This window comes from Delphinapterus leucas, chromosome 15 (assembly GCF_059928025.1).
Source record: "Delphinapterus leucas isolate spDelLeu-1000000601 "Yukka" chromosome 15, BTC_Dleu_Yukka2, whole genome shotgun sequence".
In the NCBI taxonomy this organism is placed as follows: Eukaryota; Metazoa; Chordata; class Mammalia; order Artiodactyla; family Monodontidae; genus Delphinapterus; species Delphinapterus leucas.
Genome location: NC_143143.1, coordinates 21,692,233 through 21,713,000, shown reverse-complemented (window position 1 = coordinate 21,713,000; position 20,768 = coordinate 21,692,233). Strand labels below are relative to the sequence as shown.

At 41.4% G+C, this 20,768-nt stretch overlaps 2 protein-coding genes across 2 annotated transcripts in view; both read left to right on the top strand.

Annotated features, from left to right (window-relative positions):
• MOSMO (modulator of smoothened) overlaps nt 1-12,956 on the top strand; it is a 67,581-nt gene extending 54,625 nt beyond the window's left edge. Inside the window, exon 3 of the mRNA XM_022588582.2 lies at nt 803-12,956. Coding sequence (XP_022444290.1) covers nt 803-987 — 185 coding nt within the window. The 3' untranslated portion in view covers nt 988-12,956. The remainder of the gene's footprint in view (nt 1-802) is intronic.
• A 1,613-nt stretch (nt 12,957-14,569) lies between these two features.
• Nucleotides 14,570-20,768, top strand: part of VWA3A (von Willebrand factor A domain containing 3A) — a 50,332-nt gene continuing 44,133 nt past the window's right edge. Inside the window, 5 exon segments of the mRNA XM_089896065.1 lie at nt 14,570-17,435; nt 17,751-17,874; nt 18,194-18,222; nt 18,438-18,513; nt 18,516-18,554. Of these exon segments, the coding sequence (XP_089752191.1) occupies nt 17,374-17,435; nt 17,751-17,874; nt 18,194-18,222; nt 18,438-18,513; nt 18,516-18,554 (330 nt within the window). The 5' untranslated portion in view covers nt 14,570-17,373.

The following is a 20,768-nucleotide window of genomic DNA, read 5'->3' as shown; positions in this document are numbered from 1 at the left end:
CTAGAAGCATTTTAGCAAATAATATATTTCATTCTGTTTGCATACAAAATTCAAAAGATTTCCCCACTCTCCCCCACTTTAAACTCTGTAGTCAGAAACCTGGGAGACTTTTCTTTTTGGAACGTTGTCCGTGATGAGAGATAACCAGTCTGACAATTTGCTCCTCATCACAGAAGCCTGTGGTTCTTTCCACTAGCTGATTTTAAATCAGAGTAAGATAAATAGTATTTATATTTGTATGCACCTTTTCTCAATTCCTCATAGCTAATACCAACTGAGAGAGCAGAGAATTGGCAAAATAATGCTAGGACAATAATAATATACAGCATTTATTCAGCACTTACTATCAACCTGTCACTCACTGTGCGAAGGACTTGACATTGTTTTGTTTATCCTGTACTATATCCTTACCCATTTTCAGAATTTCAGAAGCCTAAGATTACACCATTAGTAAGTAGTAGAGCCGGAACTTAGCCCCTGTCTGACACTAGCCAGAGCCCTTAGTCACTACTTTAAATGGTCAAGAATCGTATATACGAGTACTTAGTAGGTTTGGAGGCCTTCCTTAATGCTGATATTCAAAACTATGTAAAAGGCTAAGCTAGCTTTTACTGTATTTAATTGTTAGGCTTTGGGGATCTGTAGTATACACAAATCTTTTGATAAGTGATCCATATTGTAACAGATTTGACCATGTCATCAATCCACAACCCTTCTTATAAACTTCCTTTGTGCCAAATTTTCATTGTTTTCTTAATCACCAAACCATGTTACTAATGTTGTGTTCTGGTTTGTTTTACAGTGATCCTTTTCTGTATGGCTGCCCTAATATTTCCAATAGGATTTTACATCAATGAAGTCGGAGGTCAACCATATAAATTACCCAACAACACAGTAGTTGGGTCATCATACGTACTTTTTGTCTTATCAATTTTCTTTACAATAGTAGGACTTCTATTTGCCGGCAAAGTTTGTTTACCAGGCTGATGAATGTCTGAATTGCTTGACTCTTATTATTTTTAATTTAATTTTATTTTTTTATTTTTGGAGGGTGGGGAGGACAAAGGCAAGGCATCTGAGTAGTCCTCACATAGGAAGATGCTTAGATGAAACTGATGCTGAAAAGAAAAAAAAATGCTTTGATTTGTTCTCACTATGCACTTTGGATTTAAAAACGAAAAATAAGGAGAGCCTTTTCCATAACCAAATACAGACAATATTGACTAAATCTCCTGAGCATATTCAGGCAGTCAGGTCTGCACTGTGATAGCAACCTAGTGAAGGAGAATGCTTTATACTGAAAAGCATGTGGCCCTTTGTGACTCTGTGGTTCCATTTTTAACGTCTAATGATTCATTTGAGGGAGGAAAAAATAAGTCTAAGTATTTATGAATCATGGCGGACCAGAGGGATGCAAGAGAAGTTCATGTGGGGCTGGCCTCACCTCCTAAGAAATTAGAGTTCACAGCTTCCTTGTAATGGTATGAGCCTTTGGCACTAGAATGGATTGCCATGGCATTACTGCACCAAGAAGCCAATAGATCAAAACTCGTTTGCTAAAATGTATGTAAAAATTCTGAAATTCCCTATTCTCTGTGTACAAAAAAAAAAAAAAAAAAAAAATCAAACACTAAGAAACATGTCGTTGGGGGGCGGGGGGTTGGGTGGGGGAAATTTTCCTTATATTTATATAAATATATATATAATATATATATTTTGCTGATGCAGTATACAGTGTGTATATATGTGTGTGTGCGTATGTGTGTGTGTAAATTTATATACACACACATGCAAACAGTTCCTGGAAGAGAACTCTGAATGCTTTGCTAGCAAAACACTGTGGTGTGCAAACCTAGAACTCAATAGAAAAAAAGCCATTTATCTGAAGGCTGCATAGTGGAGAGAGTCTTCAGTTTACCTCATTCTTTGTAGCAGCCCTTGATTTTAACAGGTTTTTGTAATAGGTACAAATAATCCCATACCCTTCTAGGTGCAATTTTAAGTTAAGCTAAAATTCTTTGTAGGGTTAATTTATTTGTTTATGATAGTAGAAGGTAAGATCATGTCAAACCTTATAATTTGGGGAATCTGACACTATTTAAATTATTGGCAACTGTTGTCTGTTGTACAGAGGTTCTCTTTTTCTACTGGCTCGTTCTGTTACATTAATAAAGCATTTTATATGTTTAAGCACACAACTTTACATAAATACAAAATTCACTAGTAATATCAATTTACAATATTTTGGCCATTTATAACACTAACTTCACTCTGCCATAAAAATTAAATTTATGTTTCTTTTCATCTAAGCATTATTAATAATCTCCTTTACCAAAAACCTGAGCAATACAGTATTTTCTTTAAATGCTATATGCCTTTGTTTGCTAAAAGCTAACATTTTTGCATTTACTTTGAAGGGCTGTACTAGACCCACAGCTTTACATTTCTTCCAGAAAGAAGCATTGCAGCTAACCCTTGAGCCCACAAATAGTTTTAAAATATAGTATTTCTCTTCTCCACATCTCCATGTCTTTATGTCAATGCTTAGTTGTTTTTCCAGGTGAACACAATAGATAATCTCCTGTTTGAAATGTGGGGCAGGAGGGTTTTTCATGGCAATGGAGTCTTTCATGGCAACGGCAACCGAAATGTCCCTATCAGAAGAGTTAGGGTACCTTGTTTCACACAAACTGAAATGAATGCACTGTTTTGTTGTTTTTTTAAATGATTGCTTCAGAGATGGGGCTGCCTCCTCAGATATTCAAGGTATGAAATGGAGGAGCCTGATGTATTTCACACTGGCTTGTTTGACATTCATATATCTTACTGTTAATTCAGCAGTATTTTATTGTGGAAGAAAACCCCAGTGTTTCAGCTCACTCAGGAGTCAGGTAAGAGGTAGACCACCACTGGGGTGAGTTCCTTGAGTGTGCTGGGGGCATGTCAACCATTTCCTTCCCACAGTCCAAAGAAACCTCTAGGAAATGCCTGAGGGAGACTAATTTTCCCCAAGTATTACGATGTCTAGTCAGTTCTAAGAATACCACTGGACATGTGCTGTGGACATTTGGGATGGCAGTTCCCATTGCGATTTGATTGGACCTCAGTCAAATGGATCACTTTGAAGGAAAGCTTTGGTTGTCACCATTATACCACTGAAATAAAGGGTTAGCAAAGTATGGTTCAAATTAACTTATGATATGACCAAGAGCTTTTCTCTTCCAAAAGTTGAATTTTATTGTAAATAGTTTCTCAAAATATTTTTAACTGGATCATGAGCATGGGGAGAGAAAGTTTCTCAGCTGCTAAGAATTTCCCCACTGTTTACGTCTTTCACTTACAGTGGTATTGCATATAAGATTGCAGAATTTAAGGTTTTATTTGTATCTATTACACAAACCATTAAATTGTCTTTAATTTCATCATTGTCTTGGAGGTCCAGTGCACTAAGGGCTGATAGGGGAAAACTCCCTCTAACCAGTCAGCACTCTAACCCAGGCTTAAAACCATCCCATCAAGTAGTATGTGAAGTCAAATCTTTGTACTCTTCCAGACCAAACATTGAAATGGACTCATTCATATAAAATTCTATAAATCCTGTAAGTGAACAGATAGACAACTTCAGCAGTTGCATTTAAAAAGGTCACTATAATAAGTACTATATAGTACAGTATTAATTTATAGCAGGAAATCATATCTTGTAAACTGTATATAAAACACTGTTTAATGGTGCAATCATTTGTCAAATTTTTGTCTGTTACATTGTTTTTAGAGTGTGTGCATTCTTCTCATACCTAAGAATATCACTGTAAAATCTGCTGAAAAATATTTATAGGTTTTATTTGCACAAGACTTAATTAGTTTGAAAGTTTTGGAAGCTCCTATTGAACATGCCTAAACATCTGTAAACATGAAAAATCTTCAATTCATTAAAAGCAAACATTTCAGTATGATTCTTTCCAAAGGTAATCCATGTTCTATGTTGTTAATGTGTGTATGTAATTTTTCTGACTCTTCTACTTCTTATAAGCCTATTTTCCGTTTCATTTGTTTTGTTTTTGAAGGACGGCTCTTTTTTTTTTTTTTCTTTTTAATGTTCTAGATGACCAAAACACTTCATTGGTTTTTACCCTTTTGCCTAAATCTTTGATATCCCCACTTGATGTTCTGTGAATTCACTGTTTAATCTCTTAAGTAAAACAATGAACAGTCCTGGTGACATACAACCTATTGATTTAGAGGAATGACCCTGAAAAAGTATTGGAAACTAACTTTGAATATACTACTCTTAGCTATTATTTTGCATCGTGGGCTTCATGGGAGGAACATGTTGCATTTATTTTGTCTTTATTAAAAGACTACTAGCCACAGTTACTCTGATTGTAGTAACTGTTTTAGCAACCCACTTTGATCTTCTTTAAAATATTGAATTTACATTCACAATTCAAAACAGTAAGCTGTCTTTCAGAACTAATTTTGGAAGGATAAAAATATATGAAGGAAAAAAGTGACCTGTGTAGGTTGGATTCCCTACATAGGACTTATTAGTTATATCACCTCAAGAGATTTTAAAGTTTGTCATCAAGGCCTGTATATTACCCCAACTTTATTAAGAATTGTTTTCTAATTGGTTATAACATTTTTCGATTAATAGTTTCAAAACAAATTGTTAATACAAACTGTATAAAATGAACATAATTTTCTTCACTTGTATTTTTGTTATTGAGCAAGTTTATCAAAATAAATTGTCTACTAAAGAAACTAAAAAGGCTTCTATTACTTTGAAATAAGCTTTGAATTTAAAAATTTATTTCAGAAATGAATTTCTTATAGAGGTTTCACATATTCACACAGTGACACTTCCATGCCTCTTGGCTTAGTTTTGTTGTTAGCATTTTGCCAGGGGAATGTCTCCCCTCTCTTCTTCCACTCTCACTCCTAGCTCCCCCTTCGGGAGGAGATGCTATTAATGTTCCAGAACATGGATTAGGCTATGTTTACCAATAAGAAGAGGCACTCAGCAATAAGAGACCACACACATGTGGCACTCTCTTCTACATCATGTTTCCATGGACCAGGAGAGAGGTACTGAGCCAAGGCTCTCATTTTTCTTTCCTTTTTTCCTTGCACATCGACCTAAGCCCTTTCATCTTTGCTTCATTCTTCTGTTTTTACTTTATTTCAGGCCAAAGTCCTTTTAGCTTGTAAGATTTTAAAATTTGGGTTGAAGGAGCAATAGAGAACCCTTTGGTCTCTAGACTTATCCGTGTGCTCCATCACAGCTTTACTGTAACTCTCTCTAGGAGTATCAGGAGTGACCTAGCCTAATAAAAACTAGTAATCAAATGAAACACTATATTTACCCGTTGCTGCTGTTTCTCCTTTATATGGCCTCTGCAGGAGCCTCATGCAGAGTTGGGAGTTTAAGACAAGGTAGGATTGGGGTGTTCTTGGCTTCTGGACCTTAACGTCATCTTCTTACGGTGACCAACCATCCTGGTTTGCCTGAGACAGGACTCTTCTGGGACATGAGACTTTCAGTGCTGTAACTGAGAAAGTTCCAGGCAAACAGGGATGAGTTGGTCACCCTACCTTTCCACCATTCAAATCTTACCCTGATTTATAACACAGATTAGAGGTATTTGAAGAGTTCTTTTCTATAAACATTAATGAATAGGTCCACTGGAAATTGTAATGGTTGACTAAATACTGAACTTCTAAGAGGGGAAGGAAACACTTTTCTTCTCTTTGGTAATACTGTAGGAAAAGGCAACAGACTGTCTTTAAAAACAATAACATGGGTGAAAAAATTATTTCGAGTTACTCTTCCATCAACTCCCTTCTAACCACTGTATGAGAAGATTATAGGAAAAACACCAAGACTAGTGGACTGTGGGTTCCTTTTATGCAAAGTCAACTCTTCTGGGTCACAGTTACCCAGCAACAAAATAAAAGTAGTTATTTATAAATTGTATTAAAGATAGAAAGCATAATGCTGTATTATTTTTTTAGAATTTTGGTTCTTTTCCCAGCAGGAAAAAAAAAATGCTGGGATGATATTTTGAAGCACATTTAAGGTTTCTACAAAGAAGCCCCAGTTCCAAAGACTAAGACCACCCAAGATTAAATTTCAAGAAGAAATTTTTCATGAGACTTGTAAAATTTCAGAGCTGGATGAAATCTAAAAGCATGTTCAGTGTTTCCATTTTCCAGATGAAGAAATCAAGGACTCAAAGGCTTATGGACTTTCCCAGAGTCACATAACTAGATCTCAGGACACTCAATGTAGAAAAGAATGTCTTTGACAAATAGGCCTTGGACAGTTTTTGGCCTAGGACAGTTGTTCAAATTCTATAGTCACTTAAACGAATCTTTCTTCAACTAATCTCCATCTACTTCAATTCATCCAGATCATTTCTGCCAAAGTAATCTTAACACAAAAGAAACTTTTCACTTCGTTATTCGAGTTCCTGTCACGCCAGCAGTCTACAGAATGAAATCCAAACTTCTTTAGCATAATACTGAAAACCCTTAACGAGCTGGCTTCAGGCTGTCTCCTCAGCCTTACTTCCCATCATTCTCCCTTTTCGCTTTTTACTGATAAACCAGCCTATTCTCCATTCTTTTACTACGCCTTGCTCTCTGTCTTAGCTGTGCCTGTATGACCTCCCCCTTGCAGTTTCTTTAATCCCTCCTCTATTTGAAATAATCTAATTTTTTGTGCTTTGTTTCTCTTTTGCTTGTTCCTCTGTAACAGAACTTACTAGAGGGGAATCGACTCCCTGGATTCAAGTCTCAGTTCCACAATAAAGCACTTAATAAATCACTTAACCTCTGTGCACCTTGGTTTTCTCATCTGTAGACCGGGCCTGATAGTACCTACCTTATAGGGTTATTGTTGGTTTAAATGAGATAAAGTGTGGAAAGTTCTTGGTACAAAGTAAGCCTCCGAATGTTAGCTGCTGATGTTATTAAACACTTCTCTATAACTAGATCATAAACTCTTGAACTCAAGGAATGTGGCTTTCTCATAGTCCAGAGACCTGACACAGTGCTTTACACATGAATTATCATGATTAAATTTGGGGCTAGGTTATAAAGGAAAATTATGAAACTATATTTCCTGGAGATGTGAAAGGCCCAGTCACCTGTCTTCCAGGATTGTTTCAGTGAAATTTTTCCTGAAAGCAGAAGCTTGCATAGATCATCAGCCTTTATAAGTAAGTGTGGTTATTTTACTGGTAAGTATTTGTATAATATGCCAGTCTTGCTGACCTCCTTAGGATTTCTCTGGACTCAAGACCCTTTACTACTAAACTCACAGTGCTCTAATATTGATACTTATACAGAGCACCAGGATGATGCAAGTACCCTGTCGATCCTGAAGAGAACTCTCTGGAGGCTTCTTCAAGCTTGTGGGTTCTCCGTTCTCTTGAAGCCATCCATACATTTGGTATGTTTTGCAGAGACTTGGTTCTGCCAAGATGGTTTTAATTATTTCTGCTAAAAGGAACGGACTCAAGGATTTGATCTCATTTTAGATGTGGTTATCCCCAACTGGCCATCTTATGGCGCATTTTAGATACTTTCAATGTGTTTGGTCACCATTAAATCAATCTCTATTTATTATCTCTTGGGGCAAGTCAGTAAAATAAATACCGTGTCCTGACTCTGGTACTCTTTTCATGTTGTTTAAATACTTAATTTAGTTGTATAAGACAATTCAAGTATTTTCTTTAATAAAAAAAAAAACCTTTCTTTTACATTGCTTTGTTTTCTATGGCAAAATACAAATGCAGTTGAAGAACCACCCAAAAAAAACCCCTTCCACTATCCACTCTAGGGGAAAAAAAATAATCCACATATCTAAGAAAGTTTTTTACTACCTCATCTTCTACATATTTTGCTAATTAATCAGTGAGAGCAAAATGGACTTGTGTGTTGCAGTCACACACACCACTCAAATACTTTACCTCATTTCTGCTTTCTGGGTCATTAGTAACTTTTTTGGGGGGGGGGCTGTGTTGGGGGCCTTCTCTAGTTGTGGCGAGTGGGGGCTACTCTTCGTTGAGGTGCGCCGGCTTCTCATTGCGGTGGCTTCTCTTGTTGCGGAGCACGGGCTCTAGGCGTGCGGGCTTCAGTAGTTGCAGCGCGCAAGCTCTAGAGCGCAGGCTCCGTAGTTGTGGCGCACGGGCTTAGTTGCTCCGTGGCACATGGGATCTTCCCAGCCCAGGGATCAAACCTGTGTCCCCTGAATTGGCAGGCAGATTCTTAGCCACAGTGCCACCAGGGAAGTCTCAGTAACTTTTTCTCTTGTCCTAAGTGCTACTATGGAGAAGGAAGTTAACATGACCCTAAACTGGGACAAAAGAATTTTTTTTTTACAGTAACACCTGTCTGTAACTGTTTTCTAATGAATATAGGAAATTAAAAGTTCCCTCCCACACAATCCACCTTCCAGAGAGTACCACTGTTGACAGTTTATTAGGTATTCTTCCAGACATTTTGCTTTCTTTACAGTGTGTATGTGTGTGTATGGTGTGTTTATATGTGTGTGTGTGTGTGTGAGATGGGTGTGTCCTGTCCAGTTGTTTTAACAAAAGCAAGATCATATTACACATAACTGCCACTACTTGCTTTTTTAACTTATGATGAATATCTTTCAGTGTCAGTAAATACAGATCTTCCTCATTTTCAATGGCTGTATAGTATGGATAGATGCCTCTATTACACACTGTAGAGATATAGATGTATTTCTCTTCCCCTGTTGTTGTACATTTGTTTCCAAGTCTTTGCTCTTACAAATAATGCTGCTCTGAACTTAGCCCTTAGATGACAGAAACCTCCCAAATATCATAATAAAACTGAAGCATATCAAGAACTCTATTAAGGCAATTCATATTTTTTGAAAAACTGTGGTTAACAAATAGTGGCATTCATAAGAGTCTAGAGAAAGAAACTAACATTAAATTCACGTTGTGTTTTTCGATATGTCATCTTAATTAATACTCCTCCTATGAAGTAGGAGATAGTATTGTATAGATTAGAAAACACTAAGGGTCAGAAGGGTGAGCAATTTACCCAAAGTTCTATTAGGGAATCTGGGTTTCAAACCTAGGTTCCCTGACTTCAAATCTAGGACTGCTTCTGCTGTCCCACATTGCCAGTTTGGCTAGTCTAAACGAAATAAAAATAGCTTGTCCCAGTTGCATGATTCCTTGGCTCAGACATGAGCAGCTAAATCTATGGTTTGCTTCTTCTGGATGTGAATGCAAACAACCATAAAAAGTAGTCTCTACTTGTGAATATTACATATTTTGTTGAAAGAAAAAAATTATGTTATTAAGTTGTGTTTAATCTGCCATCATTCCCTGCTCATTGTCAAGATTTCTGCAATCATTGCTCAGTGGTATTTTATAGCACTTCCTTCCTTGACTGGTGAATTATACCATGTTATCCATTGGTTTTATCAGAACCCTTTTGAGAATTGAGCACCCAGGGAAATTTTCCCAAAGAAGCTATCTCCTATCCTCCCTGTAGCACTTTAAAAAATCAACTAGATCCCTTCTTCCTTGTTGGTAGGAAATCTATTGGCCATTGGGGATACCCTAGGGTTGTGCACAGATCCATGGCTGAAACTTTAGAAAGTCCCCTCTGGTCGTTTGTCATTTGCCTATACCCATTGCTGCTGAAACATCAACTGTTCCAGGCCGAATGGTGCAGTAGTTCTACAGTACCCAATCCCACGCTTGGGGCATGGTAACCTTTGGTGAGCTGTGAGCCCCTATGCCTCTGGACTTTCTTCCTGTATGTACCAAGGACCCATTTCCTTTCAGGTCTTGCCATCTCACCACTGTTGCTACCAAACACGGGGCAGGTCCCTCCTCCCTCTGATTTTTCAGATCTGATTTCTTGACCTCTGTTTATCTGGGGACTGTTCTCTCCCCTTTGGCTTTCCTCAGTCTTGTTTGCCTAGTGTCCCCTTCTTTGGTTAAACAAAACAAAACAAATAAAACAACAAAAACAGCTCTTTTCATGGGGCTGATTTCACCCTCTGGCTCCAGGACTAGGTGCAGAAACCAGGTCTGGCCAATTAGAGTCACAGTGATTGGTTCAAGAATGAGCATGTCCTGTGACTAAGCCAAGCCTGGGACTTTGCTGGAACTCCTGGAAAAGAGTTGTTCTCTTTCCTTTAGGGTGCTAAAAGCTATGGAGGGGAAAGCTTAGAGCTGATGTCCCAAGTTTACCAACCACTCCTAAAGAGCCTACCTAAGAATAAAGCCATCACAGAAGAAAAGAAGCTGAGAAGTGGAGACAGATTTCTGTTAACATTTTAGCCTTTGGATCAAGCCATTCCTGAAGCCAGAACTATCCCTGGATTTTTCTTTTATCGGATCACATAAATTCCCTTTTTCCCTTAAGCCAGTTTGAACTGGGTTTCTGTCTCTTTTAACTGAAAGAATCTCTATATACCTTCCCACTTTCCTCTTGACATTAAACACATCCCTCACATCCCGTGCTTTGGCACGTCACTTTATAATCTTTCAGGTAGCTTAGGCTTTTACAAAAGACAGAAAAAAACTGTTGACTTCAAGCCACTTCTTTTTTTTTTTCTGTACGCGGGCCTCTCACTGTTGTGGCCTCTCCCGTTACGGCGCACAGGCTCCGGACGCACAGGCTCAGCGGCCATGGCTCACAGGCCCAGCCGCTCCGCGGCATGTGGGATCTTCCCGGACCAGGGTACGAACCCATCTCCCCTGCATCGGCAGGCGGACTCTCAACCACTGCGCCACCAGGGAATCCCCAAGCTGCTTCTTAAAAAGCACCTGCAACTGCTTGAAATGGAGGAAAGAAATAGAGCAAAATACAAATTAATACCTAAAGAAATATATCACACAATAATATTGTCTTAGCCTGTTTGGACTACTATAACACCACAGACTTAAGTGGCTTATAAAAAACAAATTTAACTAGATGTTAACTAGAGTTATTGTGGTGATCATTTCCCAATATATACATATTATGTTGTACACCTGAAACTAATGTAATGTTATATGTCAATTATACCTCAATTTAAAAAAAAAGGGAAAGAGGATTTTTTTTTTTTTGGCCATGGCGCGAGCAGCTTATGGGATCTTAGTTCCACAACCAGGGGTCGAGCCTGGGCCCTTGGCAATGAGAGTGCAGAGTCCTAACCACTGGACCACCAAGGAATTCCCGAAAAGAGGAATTTTAGATGCTGAAAACAAAACCATCAGCCACCATTATCTGCTCATTTTAACACATGAAGATAATAGGGACTAAATATAACACATCACTACGGTATTTATCAAAAGCTAAAAGATCTTTGGAATTCAATTTTTTCAGACAAAAAAATCAATGAGGTGCCTACACTATATATTATGTAACATTCCCATCAGAGAATGAAGCAGTATTCCATAATCACAAAACATCTAAATATTCACATTAAAGGGAACAAATAAAGACTGTAACTAGCCTCATGCCAGTTCAAGTCAGGCTTTGCCATGAAATGAGCATGCTGTGAACCTAAGATACAGAACAATATTCACTGCAACATCACGTTGTAAACATTTATTTCTCACAGTTCTGGAGGCTGGAAGTTTGAGATCAGGGTGCCAGCACGGTCAGGCAAGGGCCCTCTTCTGGGTTGCAGACTTCTCATATCCTCACATGGTGGAAGGGGGCTAGGGAGCTCTGTCAGCTCTCTTGTATAAAGGTGCTAATCCCATTCATGAGGGCTCTGCCCTTATGACCTAATCACCTCCTGAAGACCCCAACTCCTAATACCATCACATTAGGGGTTAGGTTTTTAACACATGAATTGCGGGGTGGGGACACAAACATTCAGATCATAGCAAATATATTTTGAGTAATGGGAACAGTTTAGAGCTCCTAAATAAAGACCAGAGGTAAGGTGACCCATCAGGTCCCAAGAACCTAAGGTAAGAGGAAAAGAAATTCCTACTGTGCTCTGATTCCTTACGTGGGGCCAATCGTGAGCTATATACAGCCTGAGGAGAACTGAGAAAGATGGTACCAGCACGAGCTTTCTCCTTGGCTGGTCATACAGCCTGAAAATCGTACTCTGCTTTATCCATCTGGCACAAATACGTCCAGAACATGTGTCATGTAAACTCAAGTAGAAAAAAGAACTTTTCAATGTTGGGTTTTACTTCTTGTAAAATGTTGAAAACCCATGTATCCAGGAGCAAAGGACGTTGTGAAGGTGATAAGCCATGTATCTTGAGCCCCTGTGTCTACAAAAATGGTGTCTCAAAGTTAGCCAGCCCTTCTACCCAGGATTTCCAGTAAGGTGGGCACGAGGACACTTACCTCTTGCTCACAGAGTAGCCTTTGGTTGGTTGCTCTTGTGACTCTTCCCTCTTCTGACTTCCTTACCTCTTTCTGAGCTCCCTCCTCTCCTGCCTTGTTGGTGCTGACCAAATGCCATGATTTACACCCCGTGACTCTTCTGCCCAGAGCGACTGGTGGTAGGTAAGCTGTCTCTATTTTGAAGGGTTTTGTTGTTTCTGATCTGGCCTATAGGAGGCACTGGGGTCAACATCTGAAGGGCTTCTCTACCAGACAGTGACTACCACAAGTAGCACATGTTCTAAATTATAAATTAAGGATTCAGAAGTGAAGGTTGTGATTTGAGAAATGACCTGGATAAGAAAAACTAAGTGCAGTTCCCTTAGCTACTACAAGCTAGCTGACGTTGAGCACATCACTTCATCTCTCCTGATTTCCGTAGAAGGAGTTGGAAAGGTCCCCAGCTGTGGACTAAGGGCTGGTTACATCATAATCACCTGGGGCCATTGTTAAATATTCATGTTCCTACACTTTGCTACAGTTCTGTATCAATCTCCCAGATGGGAATGTACGTATGTTTCCTTAGCAAACAACCCAGATCATTCTGATGGGCGCCTGGGTTTGGGAACCACAGCAGTAGATGATCTCTTGTTATGCTAAGAGGTCACTGAGTCTGCTGCTGTGTTAGCCTGGTTTGGGTGGAGATGGACCTGGCAGGGGTGAGGGACTGCCAGACCTCTCCCAAGGAGTGTGTCTGGGGGGCTCTGCGGAGGAAGAGAAGGTTACCACCTTTCACGTGTGTCGCAGGTTCTCTGCTTTCTTCAGTTCCTTCCACAGGAAGGCAGCACGCGCCAGGGCTCCACTGGTCTAAACCACAGTTTTCTGCTGACCCGAAGGTTCTAAAAATAGAAAAGAGGTGCAAATCCTGCTCCCCAGCCTTTGCGGGGGCAGAGAAAAGCAGAGTGCCCAGGGGGAGGTTGTTATGAACGACAAAGTGGTAATTTCTTCCCAGGGGTGAGGAAGGTTCTTCCCTGTCCCTGCCTCAAGCTGCAATGGTGCAGTCTGTTACCTTGGAGACCAGCAAACACTTCCCGACAGGGCAAGCTTCCCTGTTGAGTTGCTTGGAGGAGCTTGGAGGAACTAGAAGTGGGAACCAGCGAAAACAGTCCTGGGATGACCAGGGGCCCTTCTCCCAAAGATGGAGAAATAAATGGAGAAATGCAGGTGAAGTTGAGAGTCACAAGCGTTGACAGGGTGATAAAAGAGTGGGCGGGGGGAGGCCCAGACTCTAAGCTCTGGACTAAGTGAGAAAGATTTAGGGAGCCTGGGTCTGAAGCACCTGCTCCCTACCTGCCAGACATTGTGCTACGTGCTGGGGGTGCAACAGCAGACAAGGAAGTAATGGGGCTGCTCCCGAGAAGGTCTGTGACAACTTGGTAAGAGACGGCCAGGAGGCAGCAATAGGAGGGAATGATTTCCTCCTTGGGGGTTGGGGGGCAGCAAATGGGGTTCAGGAAAGACTTCCCGGGTTTTCTTGTCAAACAAAAAGGGCAAAGGGCAATTCTAGAAGTAGGTCCAACTTGAACAAAGAAGAGCATGAATTAGCAAGGTGTGTGTAGGTAGGGGTTACCAGGGTGTGTAGAAGGATGCAGGATGAGGTAGAGAGGTAAGCAAAGAATAGATCCAAATGGAATGAAAAGCCTTGTGAAGAAGGTTTGACTTGCTTGTCCACGGTACTGAGAAGCCATGGCTGGGTTCTAAACAAGTAGTAACATGAACAATTCTGCATATCAGAAAAATCATTCTGGCAGCAGGCTGTAAAATGGATTGGATGGGGGAAAGACTGGAGGTTATTAGGCAGTTAAAAATACAAACCCTGGGGGTGGCTTTATCCTGGATATTTAGGAGAATCCTAGATCTAGCTGTTAGCAAGTCAGGAAGTTAGCTGAAGATTTTCTTTTATCCACTAATCAGGGCTACCTCTCTCCCTTTGACAAGATGCCATCTCCTAAGGACCGGCTTGCATATTCTCTTCCCCTCCTGTGACCAGTCTCCCAAGGTAATGTGGCCCACCTTTCTCTAAGCTCTGGACCTGCCCTGAGTACATTTATTCAACAAATGTTTTTTTAGCAACTACTATGTTCTAGGCAATGTTTACATAAAACTGTTCTAACAGTGAACATAACTAAGTCCCTGCCCTCATGGGTCTTACTTCTAGTGGATTGATGGATGAGGGAGAGTGGGCCAGAGACAGATAATAAGTACATATATAGAACATCAGATGAAGAAACGTGCTACAGAGAAAACGAAACAGGGGCAGGGAGGTACTGTCTGAGATGGGGTAATCAAAGAAGACCTCTCTGATAAGGTTTCATATGAGCAAAGGCCTGAGGGTAAGGGCTGTCCAGCTCTGCCTACCAGCTCTCTCTGGCACCTAGCATGCAGTCTATAAATGTGCGCGGAATGAACGAGTGCTTGTGTCACGTGCAGAAGTTCTTGAAGATGCAGCAGATTTTGAAATGGTATTCTGCACTCCTATAGCCCTTTGTATTTTACAAAGCTCTTGTACGTTCTCAATTTCATTTGATCCTCCTGACGATGGAGTTGAAGTAGGCAGGGCAGTTACTATTATCCCCATGCCATTCTGTAGATGAAGAAACCAATGGTTCCGTGCTCCTTCTAGCACACCACATTGTTTTGCTAGTTTTATGCAACCCAAACACCCCTCCATTGGCCAACACAAGTCATCCCAGAATCCAGTCGTGCAAGCCTCTGAATTCATTAGGTTTAATCATTCACTGAAAAGAGGGAACTAAGACTGCGGGGTGTCCAGTATTGATGAGGTATTTCTATTCCAGCAGTCTCTGCCACAAGAGTCTCCCAGCAAAGCATACTGAAGTGAAACCGCTTTTTCTTTTTTTGAGACATTTTCACATTATCTTGGTGCTTCTCAAGAGAAAACTCCTCTGAATAAAAGATTAAAGACCCCAAAGAGAAAAGCAAGTTGCCGAACCATCATTAGGCTATTTAATTTAATGGTTTCATAAGAACACACACTCCAACGTTGAAGCTGCAACTCCATCTGGAGTTTCTCACTTGCGGTGTTTTAGACAATATTTTTTTTGTTGCAAGTAACAAGAAATATAAATGAGGTCACTTGGGCTTCCCTGGTGGCGCAGTGGTTAAGAATCCGCCTGCCAATGCAGGGGACACAGATTTGAGCCCTGGTCGTGGAAGATCCCACATGCCGTGGAGAAACTAAGCCCATGCGCCACAACTACTGAGCCTGCGCTCTAGAGCCCACGAACCACAACTACTGAGCCCATGTGCCACAACTACTGAAGCCCGTGTGCCTAAGAGCCTGTGCTGTGCAACAACAGAAGCCGCTGCAATGAGAAACCCACACACCACAACGAAGAGTAGACCCCGCTCGCCGCAACTAGAGAAAGCCCATGCAGCAACAAAGACCCAATGCAGCCAAAAATAAATAAATAAATACATTTATAATAAATAAATAAATGAGGTCGCTTAAGCAAAAAGGAAGGGAATTAGAAGGAACAAGTATCTCATGGAACCTAAGAGCAGAAAGTGAAGTCAGTTCTTCAAGAACTGAGGTTTACCTCCCCTCCTCAGAATATTTACTGTCTTCCAGTCCCTCTCGCATAACTTACAGTCTAATGGGAGAAAGATGCCAATTCTTAAAAATCACACTAGTAAATGTATTATTCTAAATTAAGATAATTACTTTTAAAGAAAGGAGCACAGTTCTATGACAGTTTACATAACACAAAGGAACCTGGAATAGAGTGGGATGGTAGGGAAGACTTCCTAGCGGAAGTAACATTTGAGCTGAAATGTCAAGGATGAGTGGTTGGGGGGAGGGGAGGAGAATGTTCCAGAGCAAAGCCAGCATATTAAAAGGCCCTGCGATTAAAGGAACCATACAGCATTCTAGGAACTGAAGGGGAACGGGGTTGTCGAACACTGAAGCAGCAAGCAATGGTGGGGTGGGAAAGCTGGAGAGGTGGGTGGGCAGCAGCCAGAGCTTGCGAACCTCGAATGCCATCTTACGGGTCTTAGTCTTTATCCTAGAAATAAAGGGAAGCCTTTGAACAGCTTTGAGCAGGAGAGAGAAGAGGGGGTGTGACCTAGGATTTGTGGGGGGTTTTGGCTGCATGGTGCGGCTTGTGGGATGTTAGTTCCCCAACCAGGGATTGAACATGACCCTCAGCAGTCAGAGCGTGGAGTCCTAACCACTGGGCCGCCAGGGAATTCCCTGGATTTGGTGGTGGTGGTGGTGGTGGTGGTGGTGGGGTGTTTATTTATTTATTTATTTTTGGCTGCGTTGGGTCTTCGCTTGCCACAACTAGAGGAACCCTGCGCACAGCAACAAAGACCCAACGCAGCCCCCAAAAATAATTAATAAAAATAAAATAAATAAAATAAAATAAGATACTTTATTTAAAAAAAAGGTCTAAGCTCAAAAGACACCTTCACTGATCACCTGGCCTATGCAAAGCAGATTCCTTTCCTGATTACTATCATATCATCCTGTTTACTTCCTTCACAGTACTTTCCACAATTTGTTATTACTATATTTACATCACTCTCCCCCTCTGGGAGGACAAGGACGATGCCTAGCTCAGTGATTGTCAACTGGGGACAACCGTGCTCCCCAGGAGACATTAGGCAATGTCTAGAGATGTCTTTGGTTGTTACAACTTGCAGGGGGGCAGGGTTGCTACTGGCATCTGATAGGTAGAGGCCAGGCGTGCTGCTAATGCACAGGAGAGCCTCACGACAAAGCATTAGCTTGTCCAAAATGTCGAGAGTGCTGAAGTCGAGAAACCTTTGTTATCTTGTTCACTGTTGTATCCTCAGCATCTAGCACAAAGCCTGATACCTAGTAGGTGTTCAATAAGTATTTATTGAATGAATGGAGTAAAGAACAGTTGAGCTGTTGTCTATATGCTGCACTTACCCTTTTCTTTTCTGGTATTCTTTTCCTCCTTAGGAAAATAAGCATTGGGTGTTTTTATAATGGCCACACAAACTAGTCATATCTTCCATGGTCAGGATAATAAGTTTCTGGAAAATCATTGGTAAGCATCTTCTCTGACTTTCCAAATGAAAACAACAACAATATTTTGTTCACGGGAGTTGAGGGGGAAATACCTGCCTTTAAGTGAGACTGGGTAAATGGTCGATGCCTCATCTTATACCTGAGGGCTTCAGTTACCTAACTACCAAAACAGTAGGATAAAATGTCTTATGAGCCTGGAGTCCACATTTTATCGGGATCTACACAGGAAACTTTCCCAGTTACTACACAGAAGTAAAATGTTTCTGGAGGCCCTGATAACGTGGAGTCAATGTCTGGTGCTGGGGCATTGATCAAATTACTTTGTGTTTTTTAGCATGAGGAGAAACAATGACAGAGATCCAAAGAAGCAATTGAACCAGAAGAATATCAATGAACGTGGCCAAAACCTAGACAATGGACTACTGGTTACACATATTAACCAGACACAGGACTTGCTGGTAAAAACCATAGTGCTTCAACTGAGTGGCAGTGCTTACAAATCATAGTCTGGGAATGCAGAACGTGTTAAACTCTGGGTATTTCTTTCTTCACGTAGGATCTCAGGACTGAAAAGGATTAGTTACACACTCATCTCTGATCCCCTGCCTTTAGAAATGACTGAAGAATCTCTATGCTGTTTATAGAAATTGTATAGCCTTCTTGGCCATATCATTAAATATTCAGGGGGATGTGAAGACACTGTCCTTGTTATCAAATCTTGAAGACTAAGGAATTTAATTCTAAGATTCTCCTTCCTGAGATTTGTTTTTCTTGTAGGATTTCCTAAAATCTAGATCCAAAAATCAGTTTCAGGGGCTTCCCTGGTGGCGCAGTGGTTGAGAGTCCGCCTGCCGATGCAGGGGACACGGGTTCGTGCCCCGGTCCGGGAGGATCCCACATGCCGCGGAGCGGCTGGGCCCGTGAGCCATGGCCGCTGAGCCTGCGCGTCCGGAGCCTGTGCTCTGCAACGGGAGAGGCCACAACAGTGAGAGGCCCGCGTACCCCAAAAAAAAAAAATCAGTTTCAGGAAGTGCCATTGGAGTGAGAACGTTATGGCAGGAGAATTAACCTCTAGAATGACCAGAACTCTGGTCTTAGGCTGACTCTCAGTGTGTTGATGAGCTCTCTTCGCGTGGTGGTGAGTGGATTGTCTAGAACTCGCAATTCACTCTACCATAGAAACTATTGTCATCAGGGGTTGTCCGTGCAAGTCTGGCCCATAACCGTGTACCTATTCTACACTAGAGTTTAACAATGGTCCTTTGAAATGATAATCAGTCAAAAACAATACAGTTTTAATGCTAGCAATTAAACATCAGGAAAATAGTTGTGCTTTACTTTTCTCCAGTATTGGTACTTATGGGAAAGCGAGTTTAATTAAAAGGAAATGAGCAAATGTCAATAGAGTCTGGAAATTCTGAAGGATCCTTTCAATGACTTTAGATGTTGATACTATGAGTCTTTATTTCACCTAATTTCTTATCAGATACACGACTTTCCAGGTGTACAAGGACCGCTCTTATTTATCAGCCACAACTGGGGCCTCCTTTACTTCACAAATGAATAGCAGTGGGAAAGAGGTAAAGGATTGCCCCAGCACAAAGATCTTATTCTTCTGTATGTAAAGCACATCCTTCAGTATATAATCAGTATGTCCTACAGTCAAAATCCATCATGTTTAATGGTGGCTCTTCAAATATTAACAATACAAAATCCGTGTCCTAAAAAATGATGGATCATTTCAAATGCAAGTAAAATGGAAGAGAGGTGAATTAGAAGTCTACCGGGTTCAGTGTTACCAAAGGGAGGTGGTTGTCCTGAAAGATGAGAAGAGTGACACCTAGTGTTTATATGCTGCAGAGCACCATTTTCCTAAGCGAGCGGCTGGGGCTAAGATTATAGGCGGTGCTGTTCTGGGGCGGGACATTAATTAGCAGAGAATCACATACTGAGAAAGTTGTCTTTTCAGTCAGTTCTCTCTAGATCCTTCACAAAGATAGTCACAGTTTGGTGGTAATTTAAAGGCAATATAGTATCGTGATTATGAGCGTGGCTCAAGCTATAGTGCTTGGGTTTGAATCCCAGCTCCACCACTAACTAGCTGTGTGACTGGACAAATTGCTTAATTCTCAACATTTCAGCACCCTTGTCAGTAAAATGAGGTTAATAACGATGGAACCTATTTTGTAGACGTAATTAAGTTAACATACGGAAAGTGCTTGTCACATAATAAGCACTATTAAGAGTTTGCTCTAATTATTCGTGTTTTCACACTTCTTTAACACTTGCTAATTTCCTTTTTTTTTTAACATCTTTATTGGGGTATAATTGCTTTACAATGGTGTGTTAGTTTCTGCTTTATAACAAAGTGAATCAGTTATACACATACATATGTTGAAACAGAGGGTGAGGAGGTGTCAGGCACAGAACTTACGGCATCCAATACTATCTAGCTGGAATATGATAGAAGCAGTTTATTTTCATTGCCTTTGTTTGTTTGTTACCTTCTGTTTGTGACCCAACCTGAGGGGAAACAAGAATCACTGTTAAGAACCGCTCATGCAGCAGCACTGCAGGCCACGCTCTAGATCTTAGCGTCACGCACCCATCTTACAGGTGGAGAAAGAGACACGGGGCTTGCCCAGCATCACAAAGCTAGTAAGTGGGGGGCCCAGGACTGCACTCCCTTCTCCCCTCCCTCTCTTCCTCTGCCCTTTCCTCCTTCCGAATCCTCTGTTTGATCTAATCCTGTCTCATGCAGCTCGGTCAGCCACAGCAGATAATTTCAACCCCTTGTCTATCACCTCACCGTCTACAGGGAGAGCCTGACAAAGACAAGCCCAAACAGTACCCACCCTGGGTTCAAGCAGGCGCACAGGAGACAGGCAAAGCCATCTTTGGGTGTAGTCGGGGGCCGCGGTGGGCTAACCAGTGCGCAGGCCCTTTCCACGGTCCCTGGACGCTGCAGGGCGGTTTCTCTCACTGTGGGACTGAGCCGGCCTCTCCCCTTGTGAGGCTGTGTCCCATACCCTGAGTCACAGCCAACCCTGGCAACATGTAAGGCCCACTGATTCACACAGACAATGGCGGCCGTGCTGGAAGCTCTTGCAGCATCCCTGTCTGCTCCAGGCCTTGCACACCCTTCCAGCCTCTTCTCACGTCACGCTTACCCTGCATTCGCTACACTCCAACCACCGTGGCCACCTTTCTGTTCTTCCAGCACTCTGCCCCTGCCCCCAAGCCCACCTCTGCCTGGACTGTGCACGCCCAGAGACACACAGGGCTGGCTCCTTCTGCACCTTCAGATCACAGCTCAGAGGGGTCTCCCCTGACCCCCCATCTCAGCTAAAGT